An 18,866-nucleotide genomic window follows, 5' to 3' on the forward strand; every position below is an offset into this window, starting at 1 on the left:
CATATTTATTCACACTGTAGGGCGCATGCTGCCACAGGAGTTATAGTTAATTTGTTAATTTACAAAATGTCATTCCCCTCCTGCATGAGTAAGAAATGTCTTTAGAGCCGAAATCTCATTTGTTCAAACTTGTGCAGATGGAGCACAAGCAGGGCTTTCAGTCATCAAAATTCATGCTCAAGTACAAGATATCTTACAGGAAAAGTATTGATGGAATAGTTGAATAAAGGTCTAAAGTGTGGTATTATGTTCATTTGTATCAAACGGAAAAGTTGGTTACTAATCTTTTTAATTTTAGTGCAAAGTATTTTTTTGCTATTCACCATATAGAGTGCTGCAGGAATGAGTCCTAAAGCCCAGACATGAGTCAGCATTTCTGAACTTCGGGTTCCCTCGTCTGGAAGTCGATGGGTGTTTTGGTTGTCACGTTTCATTCTATGATATAAAATGTCAGAAAAATACACCAGTTGTGAGGCGTTAACTTAAGGCGGTTGCCAACAGAAATGAGATCACTAAAAGTCATCATGCCGACTAGTTCGCCTGTGCTGCCTTGTGTACCCGCGCTCATGCGACCGTGCTGTAGTGCGTCTTTAGCTTAACATTAGCTTTTCACTTCTGGCGAATGCTTCCAAAAACCATAAACGCCGTGTTCAGTTGTGAAGGTTATCTTGCTGACCAAAACGTGCAAGTATCATAAATGTTGCCTCAGAGCTTCTTTTCTGCAATAATCCAAAATCCAACTGAATAAACCCGTTGCCTTTTGTGTCGAGGGAACCAGTGCGATGCTAACTTCCTGGTTGGCCTAAAAAATAATTTGTCATTCCTGCAGCACTATTAGGACCATCACTGCCAGGCTGCAGAGCTCTCTCCAGGCTGAATGTGAGGCCCGGGCTCCACCAATGTAATGGCTCTTTATAGGTCGTGCAGGAGGTGATCCAGGTGCTGAGGGGTTGAATATGAAATGCCACTAGAGTGAAAAATGTGTAGATTGTAGGCGTCACCAAATTACAGAACCCTTTAAAAACGTAGCCGATGATCCGCAGTCACTTTTTGAATAATTACATACTTTAAACACCACAGTGACTGTGCAGCAGAATTCAGTCACTGATTGGGATGATCCCGAGATGAATTTGAGACTGGTATGGATCAAGAACAAGGAGTCGGCTTTTCAGGAATTGTGGTCAAAATTATCACATTTATTCATCACAAATATGAGGTCAAATACAGGTCACACAGGTCCTCTCCAGTCTGCAGCAAGCGGGTACAGAACAAGATGGCTGTCTTAGTCGTCTAGAAAGGCTTCCTCCCCTCTGAATAACCTCATTACATTACAATAAAACATCTTGTATCACTGTGCTTTCACTCCGCGAGCACTAAGATCAACTTGTATGTGGAGTCAAAAAGATGGCCGACTGCTTCTCAGCCATCACTGCTTTGACTTTTTATTACATCTGGAATCACCGTCTCAAAAGTAATAAAAAATAAAAAAGGTACAATACATTGGATTCACGTCCTATGAGGACACCCTCTGATCACTGTAGCCACTGATGCCTGCATGTGTTGGTTGGGGGAAGAAAAGAAGTCACCTAAGGCCGCGGGGCGCCGCCTCGTCTTCAGGAACTCTACAAGTATCGGCTTGGAGGTAAGTATCTGCGGTGGCCTCACGGCTCTGGTTTGTACGAGGAGGGGGCGTTGGTCCCGGGGAGGGCCTGCCCCGGGGCCGCCGACTCTGGCTGTGGAGGTGGACTGGCCGACGACACCGGCTCCTTCTGCACCAGCTCGGGCTCGTCCTGGCCCGCCTGGGGCGGGTGGACCAGGACCCGGTCGATGATACCGAAGTCCTGCGCCTCCATGGGGCTCATGTAGCGGTCCCTTTCCATCACGCCCTCTAGAGGACGGGAAAGAAATGAACACACCTGTGAATACCTCCTCTCCAATTGACGACATGCAAATCAGTCCCGCTCAGCTGTTGTGATTGGCTAACCTCTCTATTGGAGCCATTTACAGATGATATACAGACCATGTGTTTATTGTATTAGGTACGTGTGAGTTTAAACCTCATGTTGACAAATGGTAACGTACTGTATGTTAAAGACACACTCCCTAATTTTGTGACAGCACCCCCCCAAATTTCCTCCCAGCTCACTGCTGACTCAACTAAAAACTCTCTGCTTGAAATCTTCATACCTTCATTTTTATAACTACTTAGTTCTTGCGTACTTTTAGTGCTGTAATGTCCTATTCTCAAGTTTACCAACTGCATACATACTTTGCTGTTCTTTTGGCCCCAGCAGAACACACAACACTGATATACAGTTTAACTGATAAAGTTGTTTTGGCTAACATGCTAGCACACAGTTGCTCATTTATAAAGCCCCCAGGAAGACCACCAGTCTTCAAATCTTACATAGTGACCAAGCGATGGAGTTACATCTTCCGGGTCTGTCACGTGATGCCACAGAGATTTTTTTCCCCATAGACTTACATTGGGAAAGAGAATCAGCAGGCAAGTTTGTACTCTGATGTCAAACTTGCCACTGAATTACTTTGGTAGCCATTTGCATGTCCAGCAAGTGCATCTGTTGAAGGTAACTCCAGGTTCACTCTCTTTTCACTGGTCAATGTCTTAATTGTCCTTAACAAGGGTTTTCATGTTTAACAGGCACTCTATCGTCCACCAAAGAGCCCCCCCCCAAAAAAAAAACATTGACTGTGTTTTACAGAACAAAACAAAGAAGATGAGCAGGAATGGCAGCATTAGTGTGGAAATCACCTACTCAGCTGAAAACAGACCCCTGATCAGCTCCAGGAGCATGTCTGAATGGAAAACTCAACATTCATTACACGTGCAAGAGTTAAAAGCTGCGCGAAGAGTGAGTAGCGTCCTATTCTGCCAGCGCTGGACCAGTTATCTGTGACTGAAACTAAAAAGTTGCGCCTAAAGGCTTCACGTCTCTGTGACAAACATCTCAAAGACGAGGAGCTGGAACCTACCGATGGTGCTCAGCAGCTGCCCCGTGTGTTTGGCGTAGAGGCTGTTGATCTGTCTCTTCAGCTTCATGATCTCCTCGGCCTGGATGGCGATGTCCGTGGCCTGACCCTGGACACACAGCACTCTGATTATTATTATTATTACTACCCTGGAATGATCACCTTTACAGGCTTTGTGACCACCATCTCAGATCAGCATCAAAGGACCCGAGGGGGCCACCTTACCCTGGCGCCTCCTGAAGGCTGGTGGACCATGATGCGGGCGTTGGGCAGTGAATGCCTCATGCCCGTCGTTCCCGCCGCCAGGAGCAAGCTGCCCATACTGGCTGCCTGGCCAACACACCAGGTGGAGATGGGATTGAGGATGTACTGCATGGTGTCGTAAATGGCCAGGCCCGCTGTCACCACACCGCCTGGGGGAGAGGAAAGAAAATATATTTAGTCATTTTAAAGGCTCATGCTTATGCCAGATGTTTTACTTAAAAATGGAAACTGGTAAATAGACTCTTATTGTGTTGTACACCTCCAAGATAATTAGGCCATAATGAAATTCTATAAAGAAAAAGGGAAGCGAAAAAATAAATATTATGAAACAGCAATTCCAAAAGGAAAACCTCCAAAAATGGAAAATAGAAAAGTTTCAATGTAAAAGCATAAGTTTGTCTTTTTGTTTTTCCACCTCAAAAAATGTTTTTCTTTAAAAAGAATTGATGGTGGAGCAAAATTTGAGTTTTTTTCTAACGTAAAAAGAAAATTGATTCAATTTATTCTATTTTCATTTGTAATCTATGGTTTTCTGGCATGCATCGTTTGCGTCATTTTAAGGATGTTCGGATGCGTTTGTCCAGCCCTCCGCTGAGCGCCTCACCGGGACTGTTGATGTACATGTGGATGGGTTTGTTGTTGCTTTCTGACTGCAGGAAGAGCAGCTGGGCGATAACCAGACTGGCTACAGAGTCATCGATCTGAGTGAGGAAGAGCAAAGTTATATAAAATCACTGTGAAAACATCAATCAACCAACATCAATCAACCAGGGATACACTTACAGGACCCATTACACAAATAATTCTCTCTCTCAGGAGGCGAGAATAGATGTCATAAGCTCTTTCTCCTCTCCCCTGAAAAAGAAACAAAAAATTATTTCCACAACCCCAACAAAACAATTCTATCTAGTGCTCTTAAAAGCTGAAAATCTGTGCATGTAAACTTTTTAAATGTCCGACTTTCCCAGCCACTGTATTTGTTTCATTTCTGTACTTAGATGAAAGGATGTAAATCTGCTTTAAACACGTTTGGTTCCCTATTATAGTTATCTTATGATCCAAAGACAATGCTCGTGTGAGCAGAGCCTTTAAAACCGAAAGCTCTCCCTGATGCTGCCTTCGAAAGTGCCTTAATCTCACCGTCTGCTCCACAACTATGGGGACAAGGGGACTCCTCCAGACCGGGCTGTGGTGGATGGACCTGCTGTGCTTCAGCGTCAAGCCTCCGATGTGCAACACTCTCTGGAAGACACAGAAAACACACACGGGCTTCTATTTAGCCTTTACTGCATATTTGACATGTAAGACAAAGGACTAAACAGTAAATAATGGATAAACATATGGAAGAGATACACACGATAAAATAATCCAAATAAATATATCAAATATATTTCATAGATAACTTGAATTCATTGAAAGCTTAACTAAGCATAAATCTGCATTGCAACTTCTTTTTTTATTTAGACATACCAAGTCATTTCTTGAGGTTGGTAATAAAATATATTTTACTGCTTTACATAACTGTGTAAATTTAGGATAATCTGGGCTAAAATTATGTGACGCAAACTGCTTATAACAATCCTCATTTCTATTGACATTGACTTATATGATAAGTTGTTTGTGTAGAACAACTTGTATACAATTTAACCGTCTGGTACGCTGCAGCCACCGCCGAGGATAAGGGCAGACTGCAGCGCATCATTTGCTCTGCTGAGAAGGTGATTGGCTGCAATCTGCGGTCCCTCCATGACTTGTTCTCCTCCAAGACTCTGAGGCGGGCAACAAAGATTGTAGCTGACCCCTCTCACCCTGGACACAAACAGTTTGAGTCCCTTCTCTGGCAGGAGGCTGCGGTCCATCAGGACCAAGACCTCAAGCCACATGAACTGTTTGGGTTCATCTATGAAGCCCGGAACGCCCACTGACTCCGACATCCTCAGGACAATTTCTTACTGTTACACACCTTTGCACATATTTTCTCTTTTAATATACACTTGACACTTTAATAATATACTTGCGTTAACGTACTCTTGTTTGTTTACCATATTTTAATGTACATTTTCATATTTTTAAATGATGTCATACTATTGCACTGTGTTTTTACTGTTACACACCAAATCACCGAGCCAATTCCTTGTATGTGTGACGTACTTGGCAATAAACAGTTTGTGATTCGAGAGAGAGAATTTGCATATCTTTGCTTCGCTTATCAACGCTGATAAAGTTTTTTTGGAATACGGCATCATTACAGCCTGTTGTTTACTTGTAGTTCTCCATTGAAGCAGGTACATTCACGCTTGGTTCTGTCAGTGGCCACCATGAAAACCAACTTACACAACCACTGTTGTGTCATCATCCCAAAAAAAAGCCACGACTCAGTGAAACACACACGGATTTATTTCGGACTGGTTGTTGCGTTTTGGTAAAAGCACCGTAACGTTACTTCGTGTGTTTGTAGCGTTTATCAGTAACCGGACACGTTTAGAAGTGATACGTTCAAGCCTCGTTACACAAGCTGCTACTTAGTAAACACGCGCAGCGCGACGAGCTGTAATAACAACAGTAACAACGGTTTTATTTACACCAATGTACGGTGTGACCCCGGTTAACGGGACGGTTCCCTCAAACTGCTGCGTGTACTCACTCGTAACAGCATTTTGAAGCCTTGTAGGTTTGTCTCCCCCTCTGTGTGACCCCCAGATAAGATACACCGGAACCAAATTCAACCAACTTCTCCTTTGAACCGCGTTCTTCTTCTTCGTTGGATTAATAGCCGCTTGGTCTGAAATGTATTTCATTAGCGCCCTCTACAGGCCTACGGGTTCAATGCATTTTTACCAATGGATCAAATTCCCGTCACTTTCTCCGCTGAATACTACCCTATATAATACCATACTACATAATTACCCTTTGTATAAATACATGGCTTGTTATATGAGATACTATTACACATAATCATCCCGTCTCCCTTAATTATCATGTTTCATAAAACAAACACGGTGTCAAGCTAATTTACCGTCTTTTTTTGTTTTGAATGCTTATTCAAATTCATATTCAGATTACTTTATTGTCCATTAGATTTGCACCTAATGTAAATTTGTCATTGGCACCGGTATATAAGACAACACACGCCATACATATGCAACATACACACATAATCAATTTATTATTTTTAGTGTGTCCAGTCTTTATCTTGTTATGATTCTGTCAGACTATTAGGCCCCAGCTAGCTAAAACAAATTTGTAAATTATATACAATATATATATATTCCTGACACTGTACACATTCTTGTTTGTTTGAAATTATCAATTTATAATTCGGTCAACTGAATGGAAGATTGAGATTTATTATGATAGTTTTGTTTTGGGCATCCTATTTCTTGTAGTTACAAACTACATTTCTGCAGACTTAAGGGAGCATCAATTACTCAACATAATGTTTAATTAAACATTAGTCCATTCTCCAATACATGTAGATTACGATGTTACATAGAAAACATACTACTTAGAAACTAAGTTTATAAAATATGATGCACAGTTATATCTTTAACTACCCAACATATATAAATAGTTCAAATTAGCTCCACCTCATCCAGTAACTGTAATCCAATACAAGCCTAATATCTGATAGGCCTTAACATTATTTTCTGTATTATGAGTGTTTTGAATAATCAACCTAGTCTACTTACTTTTAGCCTAACAGAGTCATTTTTATATTATATTGTGTTGCTATTTTTGGGATAAGTAAAAAAAAAACTGAACACTTCCTCCACCATTGCAGTAGCTAAGCTTAATGTGATTTAAGAAACAAACAACAACACAGTCAAGCAATGACGCGTGTGTGCGCGTGCGAGTGGGTGGGGCGAGGAAAAGCGAGTGAATGGGCTCTTTATTTTGAAGGTTTTGACCGGAAGCCGTCCATTATTCCAGCCTGGTACTGAAACATGAACGTAACTGACTACTTGACCACTTTCGCCGTTGTTCGCACTCAGTCATGTCGAACAGCAGCGTCGCCAGCAGCAGTTTAGTCATCGCCCAGAAGGCGGTGAAGCAGCTTCGTCTCGAGGCCAGTGTGCGTCGGATAAAGGTACGTCCACTCAACGCAACACTTCCACTAAACTGCCAAAACCGCTCCCGTGCGCGTGACTCCCGCTCTAAAGCGCCTCAACTCTTTTAATGTGCCGCGTGCAGAAACGAATTCCTATCCATCACTGCCAATTAAGACACTTTTGAATTTACTCCAAACTTTTTTACTATGTAACATTCATTACATAGTTCCTACTTGGAATTTATTTGAGTTACAAACAAATGATTTAAGGAGTTCTTAAACTTATCGACCGTTTATTTGTCCTTAAACGCGTCAACTGCAGTAACGTTAGTACCTTTTGGGTAAAACAGCTGTAACGCACAGAAACATGTAGCCTAGCCTCCTAGTTGCTGTTTAAAGTCCGTGTCTTTTGGTTCCTTAAAACTAGCTTAAACGGAAAATGTCTATTATTCAAACTCTTCTAACTGACCACATTACTTCATACTTAAAAGAAACACTTTTACACGATGTCCATAAGTCACGTGAAAGCCAGAGTGTGCCTTCCTGGTGTGCAGTGAGATGGTAGCTAACACAGTGCAGCACAGTGATAGCTTTGTTGATTGTGCTGCTGTGTGACTGCTGGGATTGTTTGGCTGGCTACTTATTTTAGAACAGAAGTCACACTACTTTCAACTGCAGGTTTTAAACCACCACAGCATCAGGCCTATATACGCTGTTGGGGAGCAACCAGAATAAATAAAAATCACAGGAGAATTTCACTCAAAGAAAATTGTGATGTTGTCAATATGGTAGAATCATAAACAATGAAGGTCCAATGGATTGATGTGGTGTGAGGTATACTGTAAGATGTTCTGTCTGTCATATAACCTATCGCTCTGTTAATATTGACATAACTATAAACTGTACATGTACTGCTTTCACATGTACTGTTGTCACATCACGTACATCAAACCTATATGATATCCCTTCTAATTAGTTGATAAAGGTTGGAAGGGTCTATACAGAGTAAATAGCTATTATTGTTAATGAATTTAATAAATGATTGAGCAGAATCATTTTTGAGAATTATGGACTGTGTAATTGTGGCTGGCTTTCATGCTCATTCCTAAACACAGACATATGACATCGCCTTTCTTTAACCACACGATATGGAATCCAGGTTTCTCAGGCCGCTGCAGAACTAAAGACCTTCTGTTTGCAAAATGCCCACAAGGATCCCCTCCTCACCGGGGTGCCCTCCAGCGATAACCCGTTCAGGCCTCCCAAGTCATGTGTCCTCCTCTGACGCGTGAGTGCAGCTCTCCTCGCTTTGCTTGATTTCATCAGCTTATTTTGAGATTCTTCATTTTTTCTATCTTAATACTTTTCTTTGTAATTTGCCTCACCCTGCTGCTGAACAATGACCCTGCTGTCTCTTTAGAGCACAAGACCCATCCTCCCCTCCAGCTTCATGTATTTCTTGTCTTCTCAGGGCCGTGAAGGAGTGCCAAATCATCCAAACGAACGCCTGATTCCAATGTGGATTTCTCTCATGTGCCCCTCTGTCTCTGAAGATGAGGAAATCAAGACCGTGCGCGTGCACACACACACACACACACACACACACACACACACACAGTCACACACACACAGTCACACAGTCACTGGAGCAGCTAAATAAATGATGCTGAGTAAATGCAGTGTATTTATTGTGACAGGGTATTGCTCTTTTCAGGGTTCAGTGGTCTATGGTAGATTTCGGTTTACACAACAGGCCTTAATGCTAATTCTGTTTTGTGCGCCACGTCCAATTTTGGACCACTTGTAAAACTTCTGATTTTACAGTAGAACTACACTTTTTTTTTTCATTGGTTATTGGATAAAAGTGACTATGAAAGTCAAATTCCTATCTGATTTATTTATTTACTTATTTATGAATGTCACCCAAAGCAAATAAAAAAATTGGATTACATGTTTGTTTTTTTCTTTCGTACTTTAAAATTGGGTGTTTAACACCAACAGAGTGTTCATAATTCAAAAGGATTCTATTAACCATCAGATGTTTTATTATTATTCACCATTAAAAGTAACCATGGCATCAATTTTGCATCTGTTTTTTTCCCCTGGTAAAATAAAATCACATAAATCATGTTTTTATTTAGAATTTCAAGACCTTTCAGCGCTCTGTTTTCCAAGATGCTTCTATCTGCTGTCGTAGAAACATATCGGCATACTTGTTGACTAAATCAATGAGTGGAATAAAGAATAAATAAATATGCAAGTAGTGTAAACATCACGAATGAGACTTGAGAGTAAGTAAGATATTTGATCTAAACCGAATTTAAATAATGCAATATAAAGAAATCAGCAAGTGTCATGCTATGACTCTTATACAGTATGTTATGATTAGCTACGTACAGCTTTGCTTGCATCAGAAATATATTTACTGAGAAAAAGTGACGTGTTCAATACTTATTTTACCCGCTGTATATACATACATACATGCATAAGGTGGCTATGATATACACTTATAGTATTTATGGATATTCTTCTAATTCGTTGATAAAGATTAGGAGTTTTCAAAATATATATGTATATTATTTCAATTACTTATTTATTTCAATGTATTATTTCATGTCTTCTGTACATATATACGTATTCTGTATATATATATTTTTTTTTTTTATTATAAGATTTTCTTAAATTTTAATTTATTTCAAGTCTTGGGTAAAATTAAAACATTTGAGAGCTCGTGGATTGCAGGAAGTCATGACGTATGCTGCCTGTGTTTACACAGTACCCACTTTGAGCCGCCAGGTGGCGCTGCTGGGGGCCTTCTCACGTTGATGCCCGGCCTGCCTCCAGCAGAGAGCAGTGCGTGGTTGGATGTGAGCGTCACCGACCTGTCTCTACTTCCAGATCGAAGATGGCGGTCTCGGTGTTCCCCGGTGTGCGGCTCCTCTCCATTGGAGACGTGAATGGAGACATACAGCGACATTCAGAGCAGCAGCCCCTGCGGCTAGAAGTCAAGAGCACTCACGATGCTGCTCTCATCAATCTCTCCAATGGTGAGTTGACCCTTTCCCGCAGATGCTCCTCGGATGTTCGGCCTGTCCTAACTGCCAGTGCTAATGCTATGCAGTGCTAATGCTCACGGCTAATCCGGCCATACGTAGCTTTAGCCACCAAGAAGCTAACGTCGCCTCCCCCTACCTATCACGAGGGAACCCTTAAAACTCCAAAAATGTTCCTCGTCCGAGGGAGTCTTGTTGTTTGCAAACATTGAGCTCTGAGCTCCCACACAAGTTCACCGCGTTGGAGACCTCGACAAAAATTAGCGCATACAGCGCAGTTTAGTTAGTCCCACCAGTAAGCAGCGCAGCTAAATTGTGTGTAGTTTAATGCTAGCTAAACAATGCCACTAGCACGGGTTCGGCAATGAGGAGCTAACGTGCATCCGAACTGCTAGCATCTAACGTATTTTGCCCTTGATGTCTCTCGAACGTTTATTTAGTCGCATAACTAATATGAATTCAGCTGTTCCATATTGTGCTTGAGAGACCCAGGTGATGTTATTCGGCAGTTTTCTAGGTTGTGAATTAACTAGCTTGTTTGGACCAGAGGGCATCACTCGGTACCCGCCGCCGTGCGTCGCGGTCCGGTCGGCTGACGCTGCATTTAGCTCCGTAATAGAGCTGTAAACATACAAACTTATGAACGCTTTTACTTTTTTTTTTTGTTGCTTAAAGCGGTCTTGTCGTTTTGAGAGGCGTAGAGACACCGGGCCCTCATTACTTATACATTCATCTTTGTTCTCATTGGAACAATAGCCGGCTACTTTGCCTCCTGCGTGGAGGCAGCGTCAGGGACGCTTCAGCCCTCCGCAGCTTTTCTCATTCAATGGCATGTCCCGCTGAAAAGTAACAGCTGCGCAGCCCCCCCCTGCTGCAAATGCTGAAGTTAAAGAAAAGCACACCGACGTTAATTTGTAGACCTTTGGAGGATCTCCGCATCGACTTTGTATGGCGCTGAGACAATTGGCCCCACGCATCTCCGGCAGCACACATTAAAACATGAAGTTAAAACTACGCGTGTGGGAATATAGGTCGTAGAAAACATACACATTTAATCATTTAAAAGTAAAAATAATGCATAAGATGGGCAAACACCGTTATTCGCCATTTAAAGCCACCATGTGTCTGTTACTGTCATCTGTGTAAAGAAGCCTCTGAGTTACATGTCTGTCATTCTATTTCTGGAGAGGAAACGCACAACAAACAAATCCTTGAAACTCCTAAAAGTAGAATGAAACCTTTGGTGTCTCCAGAGGGAACTCCGTGAAGTCTGATAAATGTCCCTTAAGTGATGTCACTTCAGTTAACTAGGTTGGGTCTGAAGACTACAAGTTTAAAAAGTAAAAAGAAATCTGGAGGTGTGCAGTTAGAAAGAAGTGATCTTACCCTGAGAAGTGATCTTACCAGACCTCTGCAGCCCCACAGCATAACACATCAGAATCCCTGACCCAACTGTTGAGATGCATTGTGGGTAACATAGGCAAGGAGGAAAATGTGCTGAATAAAAAGACTACATCGCAGGTTCTGCTGCATCAATTTGTCGATTATGTCCAACTGGCTACTTTTTTATGCCAAGGTGAAGTTTAGGAGGAGGAGAGTGTTGATGTTAATAGGTGCAGGATGTTTAGTTTAGGTTAACAAAGCGTAAGATTGGATAGAACTTTTATTTATCCCGAGGGAAATTATTGTGCAGCAGTTGCAGCTAGATTGGTGCGATATCACAAGATCTCACACAAATCCATCTCGTCAGGCTTCAAGCAATGCGTTTGTGTCCGAGCTACCACTCAGCGTGTGTGAGGATCACTGGCAGCTCCGGCGTGGTTTAGGTGTGATGTAGAGACAATGGCGGCTCCTAAAGAGGTTAGCAGTGATGCTGCAATAACGTTAGTTATATAAGTGCCTGCCCTTTTTTTCAAAGTCAACGTCTCAGATTATTCTGTGTAACAAACCGTCTGGTTAGTACAAAGTAGGAAAGAGTGCAAATACACAAACTATAAACAATAAACATTATCAGTAAGGTGCAAAAACCGAATGTACACAAAGCTAGAAATGTGAACAGGTTAACTGTAAGTGTAACTGGTTCTTGGATGAGGTAAAAAAATCCAAAATAAACACGTTCAAAGTAAAAAGTCATGAATAAATAGCTTAACGATACTCAAAGCAAAACCAGAATAATTTATGTAAGGTTGGACGGTTGTAAAACAAGTTGTTCTGGAGCCTTGTAGTCTTTTATTGTTATTAGAAAGGGAATCGGCAGAAATCAGAATTAGTTGGTCAGACTTTTAAAAATCAGAAATGGCCAATGAGTGCATCTCTACCTAATACACATGGCAAGAGTTAATATAATGGATGTAATAACAGTTGGATGCAAGAGAATGTTCTTATAGATTTTTAAAATGTGAGGTAGTGCTGGGCGGTATGACCAAATATGTGTATCACGGTATTTTTTAAGATTCTGGCGGTTTTACGGTATATCACGGTATTTTTTTTTTCTTGACTGTTTTTATATAGTTTTATAATGGCTTACTCTACTGTTAGGAGTACATAGAATATACAATTTTTTAATGTCATCATGTATAAAGTATAATGTTAGGATAGCAGTTTGGCTGAAGTATTGTCACCCCGGTAAGACATACCTTGAATCCAGTGTTTAAATCATTGCTCTGAGCCCGTCTTTCTCGACTGTCTGTAGCGGGACCATGTCCTTGCATAGCTGGATCGTTATTGCGTTCGTAATGTCGCTCCACCGCTTGCTTTTCTTGTCATATGCTGCCTCGAGCAAATGCCTCTTCAAGCGATGTCTGACCCTTTAGCTTCACTGTTTCACTCGCGCTAACGTTACTGGTTGACTGCCGTCATCACACTCTTGGTATTACAACACATGTTTTCTGCTGAGGTGATGGAGTAAGTTGCTCGTGTTACCACCAGCGCAACAACAGTGGCTCGAGACACTCGCAAAACGTCGGATTTTTTAAAACCAGAACACTTCCAAACAGCAGACCCAGCTCCTCTTTTGGGCACAGACTCTATCGGTGCATCTCCGGTCTGTCTTTATTCATCCTGCATCGGCCTATTCTGTTCGTTAATGTAACGACACTGTAGCGACGGAGCCTCTCCAAGCTGTTAGCAGACTGTTGTGCTAGCGAGCTGTACCCAGCATGCCGTTCGGCGGTGTAATTTTATAAATGTACAATTATTAGTGTTACAAATTGTTTATTTGTCACAAACCGTTGTGGTGTTTTGCCATGTTAAAGAGCGTTAGTTGTGGGTTATTAATTGTTGTGTTATAAAGTTATAACCATGATTAGAGGTCCCTCTCAATACACTTAAGGTAACTAGCTCCGACTATAGCGCTCTTAGCGGCGAACAACATATTTAGCTGCCTGTTGAAGAGTGACAGCAGTTGTTTCGGGTATGACGGTGTGTGAAAAATTCATATCATACGGGAATTTAAAACCGGTGTACCGCCCAGCACTAATGTGAGGTGAGCAGCTGTTTGCACGTGTAAACATCCTGTCACGACTGTTGCAGTTGAACTGGATGTGTTCTACATTCTACAGTAAGATTAGTAAAGTTAGAACCGTAGAAGCTGCGATATCTATGGTGTCCTGATTCCTGTGTTGTATCGCTGTGAAAACCAATCTCGCGAGTAACTTAAGACGTACGGCACCTGTTTGTTCTGTGTGTGAGAGTTGCGGTGTGTTGAAAAGGAGATCTGTAAGGGAACCGACAGTCCAGCCTCATACCTGCCAAAACGTGCCTTAAATCTGCAGCGTGGGAGTATTTTGGGAAATAGAAAAAGATCAGGGAGTTGTTAGGAGATGGATATCAAAAGAGACTGCAAGTGGTGTAGATGTGCGTATAACGTACTGAGGCTCCATTCAGTTACAACATGATGCATTCTGGCTTTAACGTCAATGTATGTTCACATGTAATCTTGTAAATTGTCGTTTTTTGGGGAGAAACTTTAATAAATACAGTTGTTTGAAGGAGACGTTGTAGTTGATGATGATGATACATCTTTTAGTTCATTACCTTTTTATTAGAAATATTCAGATTACCCTCTTCAAACATGCACCAACTCATTAGGTCAGGGTTCACTGCATTGCAGAAGTGAGGGGAGGTGTTTTCATCAGAACCGGATCTACTATCTATTTATATCCTGCAGAGTCATCAAAGAGGAAGTCCACAGATTTGACACATGTAGGTCAGCTGAACTGCCTCGGTGAGTTCTACTCGCCATGGGAAGACAGTTGTAGAATGTTTTTGTCTTATGTGAAAAAAATAACCCAGATGATGTCATCTTTTATGGGAAGAATGATAATAATGAGAATAAAACATTTTGATAGTAAAACAACTCATTTAAAAGTGTGTATATTTGACATCAGCCCTCTGTCCTTCGATTCCTTCCACAGCTTTATTGATGTCAGTTTTTGTTAGTTTAGTAATCTTGCTTCATGGTGATGAAGGTAAAAGTAGTGAAGGAAAGTGATCCTCAGCTGGAGTTCTGCCAACTCATTCCTGGCTCTTGTTTGATGAGATCAGATATGTATTTGGGGAACATGGGCACCATTAACATCCAATTATCAAAATGAATCACCTGCCGGTACGTAGTCCTGGATCCCGTTTGTATCGAGTTAGACGTTTTCTCACGTTGTTACGAGCTGTCTTGTCACGTGGTCGATGGCGGACGTGGTTGGTTTGGCGCAGGAGAACTCTGAGGATGCTTCTCTCTTAATCTGAAGTGCTGCACTTAATCCCTCAACAGGCGCTGGATTAGCTCAGGCTTCTCTGTGCATCTGTGTCGGGCCTGCTGCGCGACGACGAGGCTCACACAGCCTGGAGACGTATTGGCACAGGGCCGCACAGAAGGAGTTCTGAGAGGTGTTCATTCATCATCATCCATCTTTCCAGTTTTAGTTCAAGAGAGTGATTATCCCATCAAATGTTTGTTCATCCTTGTTCTATCTCGGGAGGTGTGCGCTTCTCCACCAGTGCAGTGCATTATTCAGGTCGTCTTTATTAAGCCGATCTCGCAACACGGGGTTGACAAATGATATGGGATTTAAAAATAAAAAGATAACTCTTGTAGCATGCATTTTAACCAGAAGAGTCATGGTGGTGACAGCAGCTTTAGTATCTCTCACAGGTTTCTATCCTAAAGTGGAAATGGATGCAAACGCACGCGCGCACACACACACACACACACACACACACAGCGAGTATCGACTGTGGCAAAAGAAAAGCTATATGGTTGAAAACATGCATCGCAATCGCTTTGGCTTCATTTTGTGTTGTCAACAACTATTAAGAACACGTCAGTGAGCCACATTGTCTCACTGGGTGACATGTTCCTTCATTATCATAAACGCACACACACTAGTTCCTTTTGACTCAATCCCACATACATCGTTCTGCTGCCACAAACACTCACTGGAGCACCAAATGTGGCTTAATACGCAGCTGAAAATAGTCCTCAACAAACGCCATTGCTTCTTCTTGTTTGAGTAAAAACTACAGCGAATGACTGAGCCTTAAGACACTTTTATATTTCTGGGGCTTTTATTGTGGATTTCCATCTTCAGTGGGACCAGACTGAGTAAAGAAGCCGGAGAGTATTGAGAGATGGACAAACACTTTTGGTCTTAGATGTTGTTCTGGGATTCGTTGACTATTACAAACGTACAGAGAGCCAGCTGGGTATTTTGGTTGTACGCATTCTGTCTCGTGTCGACACATTGTAGAAATATATAAATGTATTTTTATTTTATATTTTTCAAGCTCTTTAAAAAAAGGACCAAATTTCATCATTCGTGCATAGTCCTCCACAGTGTGAGAGCGGCGGAGGGAGATAAAGAGGCTGGAGGTGCATTTCATTCAGCTCTCCCACACAGGAGCTGGTTGGGTTGAATCTGAAATGGAAATGTCAGGCCTAACATGTGCCTCGCAGCAAGAAAACTCTTTAGACGTCACACAAAATGAAAATACAAATCAAAGCATGTTCTTTAAGCTGAACATGCAGGCTGTCAAATCAGTGCCGATGTGACTCAGACTCTTACAGCTCGTCTTCAGTGCTCTGTATTACTGAGGCAGCCAAACGTCACCTCCAGAGCCATCGTTGACTTTAAAGATGTATAAATACACGTAAATTTCCAGCAGTATTCGCCACACAGGTTTTATTTTCAGTGGCTGTAGGCCAGTATGTCTTATTGTCCTAACTTTTTCTGTTCTTTTTCTGTCCAGGAGAGGAGGCGAGTGTGTTCAAGTGTTCGGTTTCCAGGGAGACGGAGTGCAGCCGCGTGGGGAAGCAGTCATTCATCATCACACTGGGCTGCAACAGCGTCCTGCTGCAGTTCTCCTCACCTGCAGGTACACACACACACACACACACACACGGCCAAATACAATATGGCTGTTGCACGCTGTACATCCGTCTCTCACACACACACACACACACCATATATATGAGCCAAAATGTGGAAACATCATGATTTTAGGTCAAAAATACTGCCAGTAAAGGAAGTATTTTTCTGTCGAACCAAACATTGGAAATATTGAACAAATGTGAATTATTGAAGTAGTGATTAGAATTTAGGTATATATATGTCTGTTTCTCAGTAGCCGTTTGCAAATCCCCCGTTCCAGCATGACATTCACCATGTTCACACGGCAGCCATGTGTCACGCTCTCCCAGATACTAGTCAGACAGTTCCATAGCTATGGCCACCGTGTGAAAATGGTGGATTGGTTTAGTTTTCTCTGTTTATAACCCCAGAGAGAGCCAACATGCCAACGTTCGTTATGTAAGCAGTAAGTCTGTGCTTCCCACACACTGGGTACACTTACCATGTGCTACTGTAATGTATGAATCTCTGGGGCTGTAGTAACAGAGACACTCCGTATAAAAATAATATGGACTACTTGTTTTTTTATCAAGAGCAAATCTGTTTAAAGAAATTATTAAATGTTTGGTTTATCTGCTCTAACATTAGTATGCCCTGCTAAGTAATTCACTACTTAGTGTATTAACTACATTAGTTTGTGGGTTTACAGGTTACATTTAAACAGAACCACTTCCACTGTGTTGTATTTCCTCTCTCACTGGTCCTGGATGCTATCAGAAGCTAATGTTAGCAGCTCTTTAATTGGGAAGTTTTCGACCCAGGCAACATTACCCAAGACGCTGTCTTCAATTAATCCTCATCTAAAAATATTTTTCTCTTTGAAAATACAAACATGAAAAAAAGTTCAAAGGTCAGCCGCAGACTTGATGAAGCCAAAGTAATGAAACAAGCTGTTCTCAATATCCCTGATTGAGTAGATGACCTGAACCAATATCTAAAACAGAGCAACAGAAACATGCCGTACATCACCACAGTCAAATAAAAAGACATAACTTTAGCTTGTGTTCTGGTATTTCTATAAAGTGACTCAAACATGATGAATATCTGAAACTCTATACTGCTCTAAACTGTTAACGTTGGGCTTAGTGAAAAGGAAGTGAAGTAACCTTTGCACGCGTAAGTTCAAACATAAACATTCAACATAACTGTTGTGACTGTATGCATGCTGTTGTGTAATGTAGGGTCCGGTGTAAAGTGCATCATTGTTCTTCTTATACGTGTGTGTTTGTGTTCCGCTGCAGACTTTCAGTCCTTTTATAACCTCCTGAAGAACAGTCGTGGGCACGTCAATGAGCGCTCAGTCTTCAGTGACAGAACAGAGGACTCCTCTGCTGTACAGTACTTCCAGGTGAGAGGCTCCCAAGAAGTACATACAGCAGACTGACACATGAGAATGATTCGTTTTTGTCATTTAATGACAAACCTTAATAATTACCCCCATGTTGGCGTTGTTCTTTATTAGGAGAAATTCTTTTTAAAATTCTTTAAAATACATTTTTTTATTTAAAAGGTGTCCCTAATTCAGTTCCATGAAGCATTGGAGATGTCTAGCTGGAACACAACTCTTGCACAGTGTACAGATGTTCTCCTAATTAGAACCCCAAATGAAGAAAGAGACACTGCCACTCAAAAGTTTGGGGTCACCCGTAGGGCTGGGCGGTATGACCAAAAATGCATATCACGGTATTTTGTAAGATTCTGGCGGTTTCACGGTATATTTCACGGTATTTTTTTATTTCCGCGTTAAAGCATTAATTTATTAAAGCCGAAAATAAATGGCCGGCCAGCGAGCGGTGAACAGCTGTTTGTGTGGCGTGTCTTCCGTTCCGTCACTTCCTGTTTCCTTCACCTACATTCCCCTGGGTCCTAAGTCCCTCCATGGAAAGAAACAGGATTAGACCGTAGGATTTAGTTGTGAGTAGGTGTGGTTTAGGTTTATTTCTTTAGTTATTTATATATATATTAGTGCTGGGCAAGTTAACGCCTTATTATCGCGTTAACGCATTCATTAATTGACGCCGACAATTATTTTATAGCGCGTTAACACATTTTTTTATTTTGAAAGTCCGTGGAGGATCTTCAGCAGACTACGTTGATGCAGCTTGT

General features: G+C 41.6%; 3 protein-coding genes across 3 annotated transcripts; 2 read left to right on the top strand and 1 right to left on the bottom strand.

The window, feature by feature from the left end:
* Positions 1–1,166: 1,166 nt before the first annotated feature.
* clpp (caseinolytic mitochondrial matrix peptidase proteolytic subunit) lies at positions 1,167–5,987 on the bottom strand. The gene is made up of 7 exons (XM_031871211.1): positions 5,900–5,987; positions 4,396–4,497; positions 4,039–4,110; positions 3,860–3,956; positions 3,217–3,404; positions 2,995–3,100; positions 1,167–1,888 (listed from the first exon to the last, which is right to left on the bottom strand). Exons 1-7 carry the CDS (start codon positions 5,909–5,911, stop codon positions 1,662–1,664), a joined length of 804 nt encoding a protein of 267 aa, XP_031727071.1. The 5' UTR covers positions 5,912–5,987; the 3' UTR covers positions 1,167–1,661.
* A 1,206-nt stretch (positions 5,988–7,193) lies between these two features.
* Positions 7,194–9,501, top strand: LOC116396549 (guanine nucleotide-binding protein G(I)/G(S)/G(O) subunit gamma-5). Its single transcript, XM_031871212.1, has 3 exons — positions 7,194–7,342; positions 8,463–8,591; positions 8,775–9,501. The coding sequence occupies exons 1-2, from the start codon at positions 7,250–7,252 to the stop codon at positions 8,586–8,588; spliced, it is 219 nt and encodes a 72-aa protein (XP_031727072.1). The 5' UTR covers positions 7,194–7,249; the 3' UTR covers positions 8,589–8,591; positions 8,775–9,501.
* A 595-nt stretch (positions 9,502–10,096) lies between these two features.
* On the top strand, positions 10,097–18,769 carry LOC116396532 (histone-arginine methyltransferase CARM1-like). The gene is made up of 3 exons (XM_031871187.1): positions 10,097–10,350; positions 16,600–16,725; positions 18,002–18,769. The coding sequence occupies exons 1-3, from the start codon at positions 10,209–10,211 to the stop codon at positions 18,142–18,144; spliced, it is 411 nt and encodes a 136-aa protein (XP_031727047.1). The 5' UTR covers positions 10,097–10,208; the 3' UTR covers positions 18,145–18,769.
* The last annotated feature ends 97 nt before the right edge of the window (positions 18,770–18,866 follow it).

The sequence above is a fragment of the Anarrhichthys ocellatus genome, unplaced genomic scaffold (assembly GCF_004355925.1).
Source record: "Anarrhichthys ocellatus isolate YVR2014 unplaced genomic scaffold, GSC_Weel_1.0 scaffold56, whole genome shotgun sequence".
Taxonomy (NCBI): domain Eukaryota; kingdom Metazoa; phylum Chordata; class Actinopteri; order Perciformes; family Anarhichadidae; genus Anarrhichthys; species Anarrhichthys ocellatus.

Bases quoted from the DNA above. Each gene is read 5' to 3' on its own strand.
- clpp (XM_031871211.1), bottom strand. The intron at 4,111-4,395 runs GTGAGATTAAGG...TTTCTTTTTCAG, and splicing joins CCATAGTTGTGGAGCAGACG to GGGAGAGGAGAAAGAGCTTA. The intron at 3,405-3,859 runs GTGAGGCGCTCA...CCTCTCCCCCAG, and splicing joins CATGTACATCAACAGTCCCG to GCGGTGTGGTGACAGCGGGC.
- LOC116396549 (XM_031871212.1), top strand. From the start codon at position 7,250: ATGTCGAACAGCAGCGTCGCCAGCAGCAGTTTAGTCATCGCCCAGAAG. The intron at 7,343-8,462 runs GTACGTCCACTC...TATGGAATCCAG, and splicing joins CCAGTGTGCGTCGGATAAAG to GTTTCTCAGGCCGCTGCAGA.
- LOC116396532 (XM_031871187.1), top strand. From the start codon at position 10,209: ATGGCGGTCTCGGTGTTCCCCGGTGTGCGGCTCCTCTCCATTGGAGAC. The intron at 10,351-16,599 runs GTGAGTTGACCC...TTTTCTGTCCAG, and splicing joins TCTCATCAATCTCTCCAATG to GAGAGGAGGCGAGTGTGTTC. The intron at 16,726-18,001 runs GTACACACACAC...GTTCCGCTGCAG, and splicing joins GCAGTTCTCCTCACCTGCAG to ACTTTCAGTCCTTTTATAAC.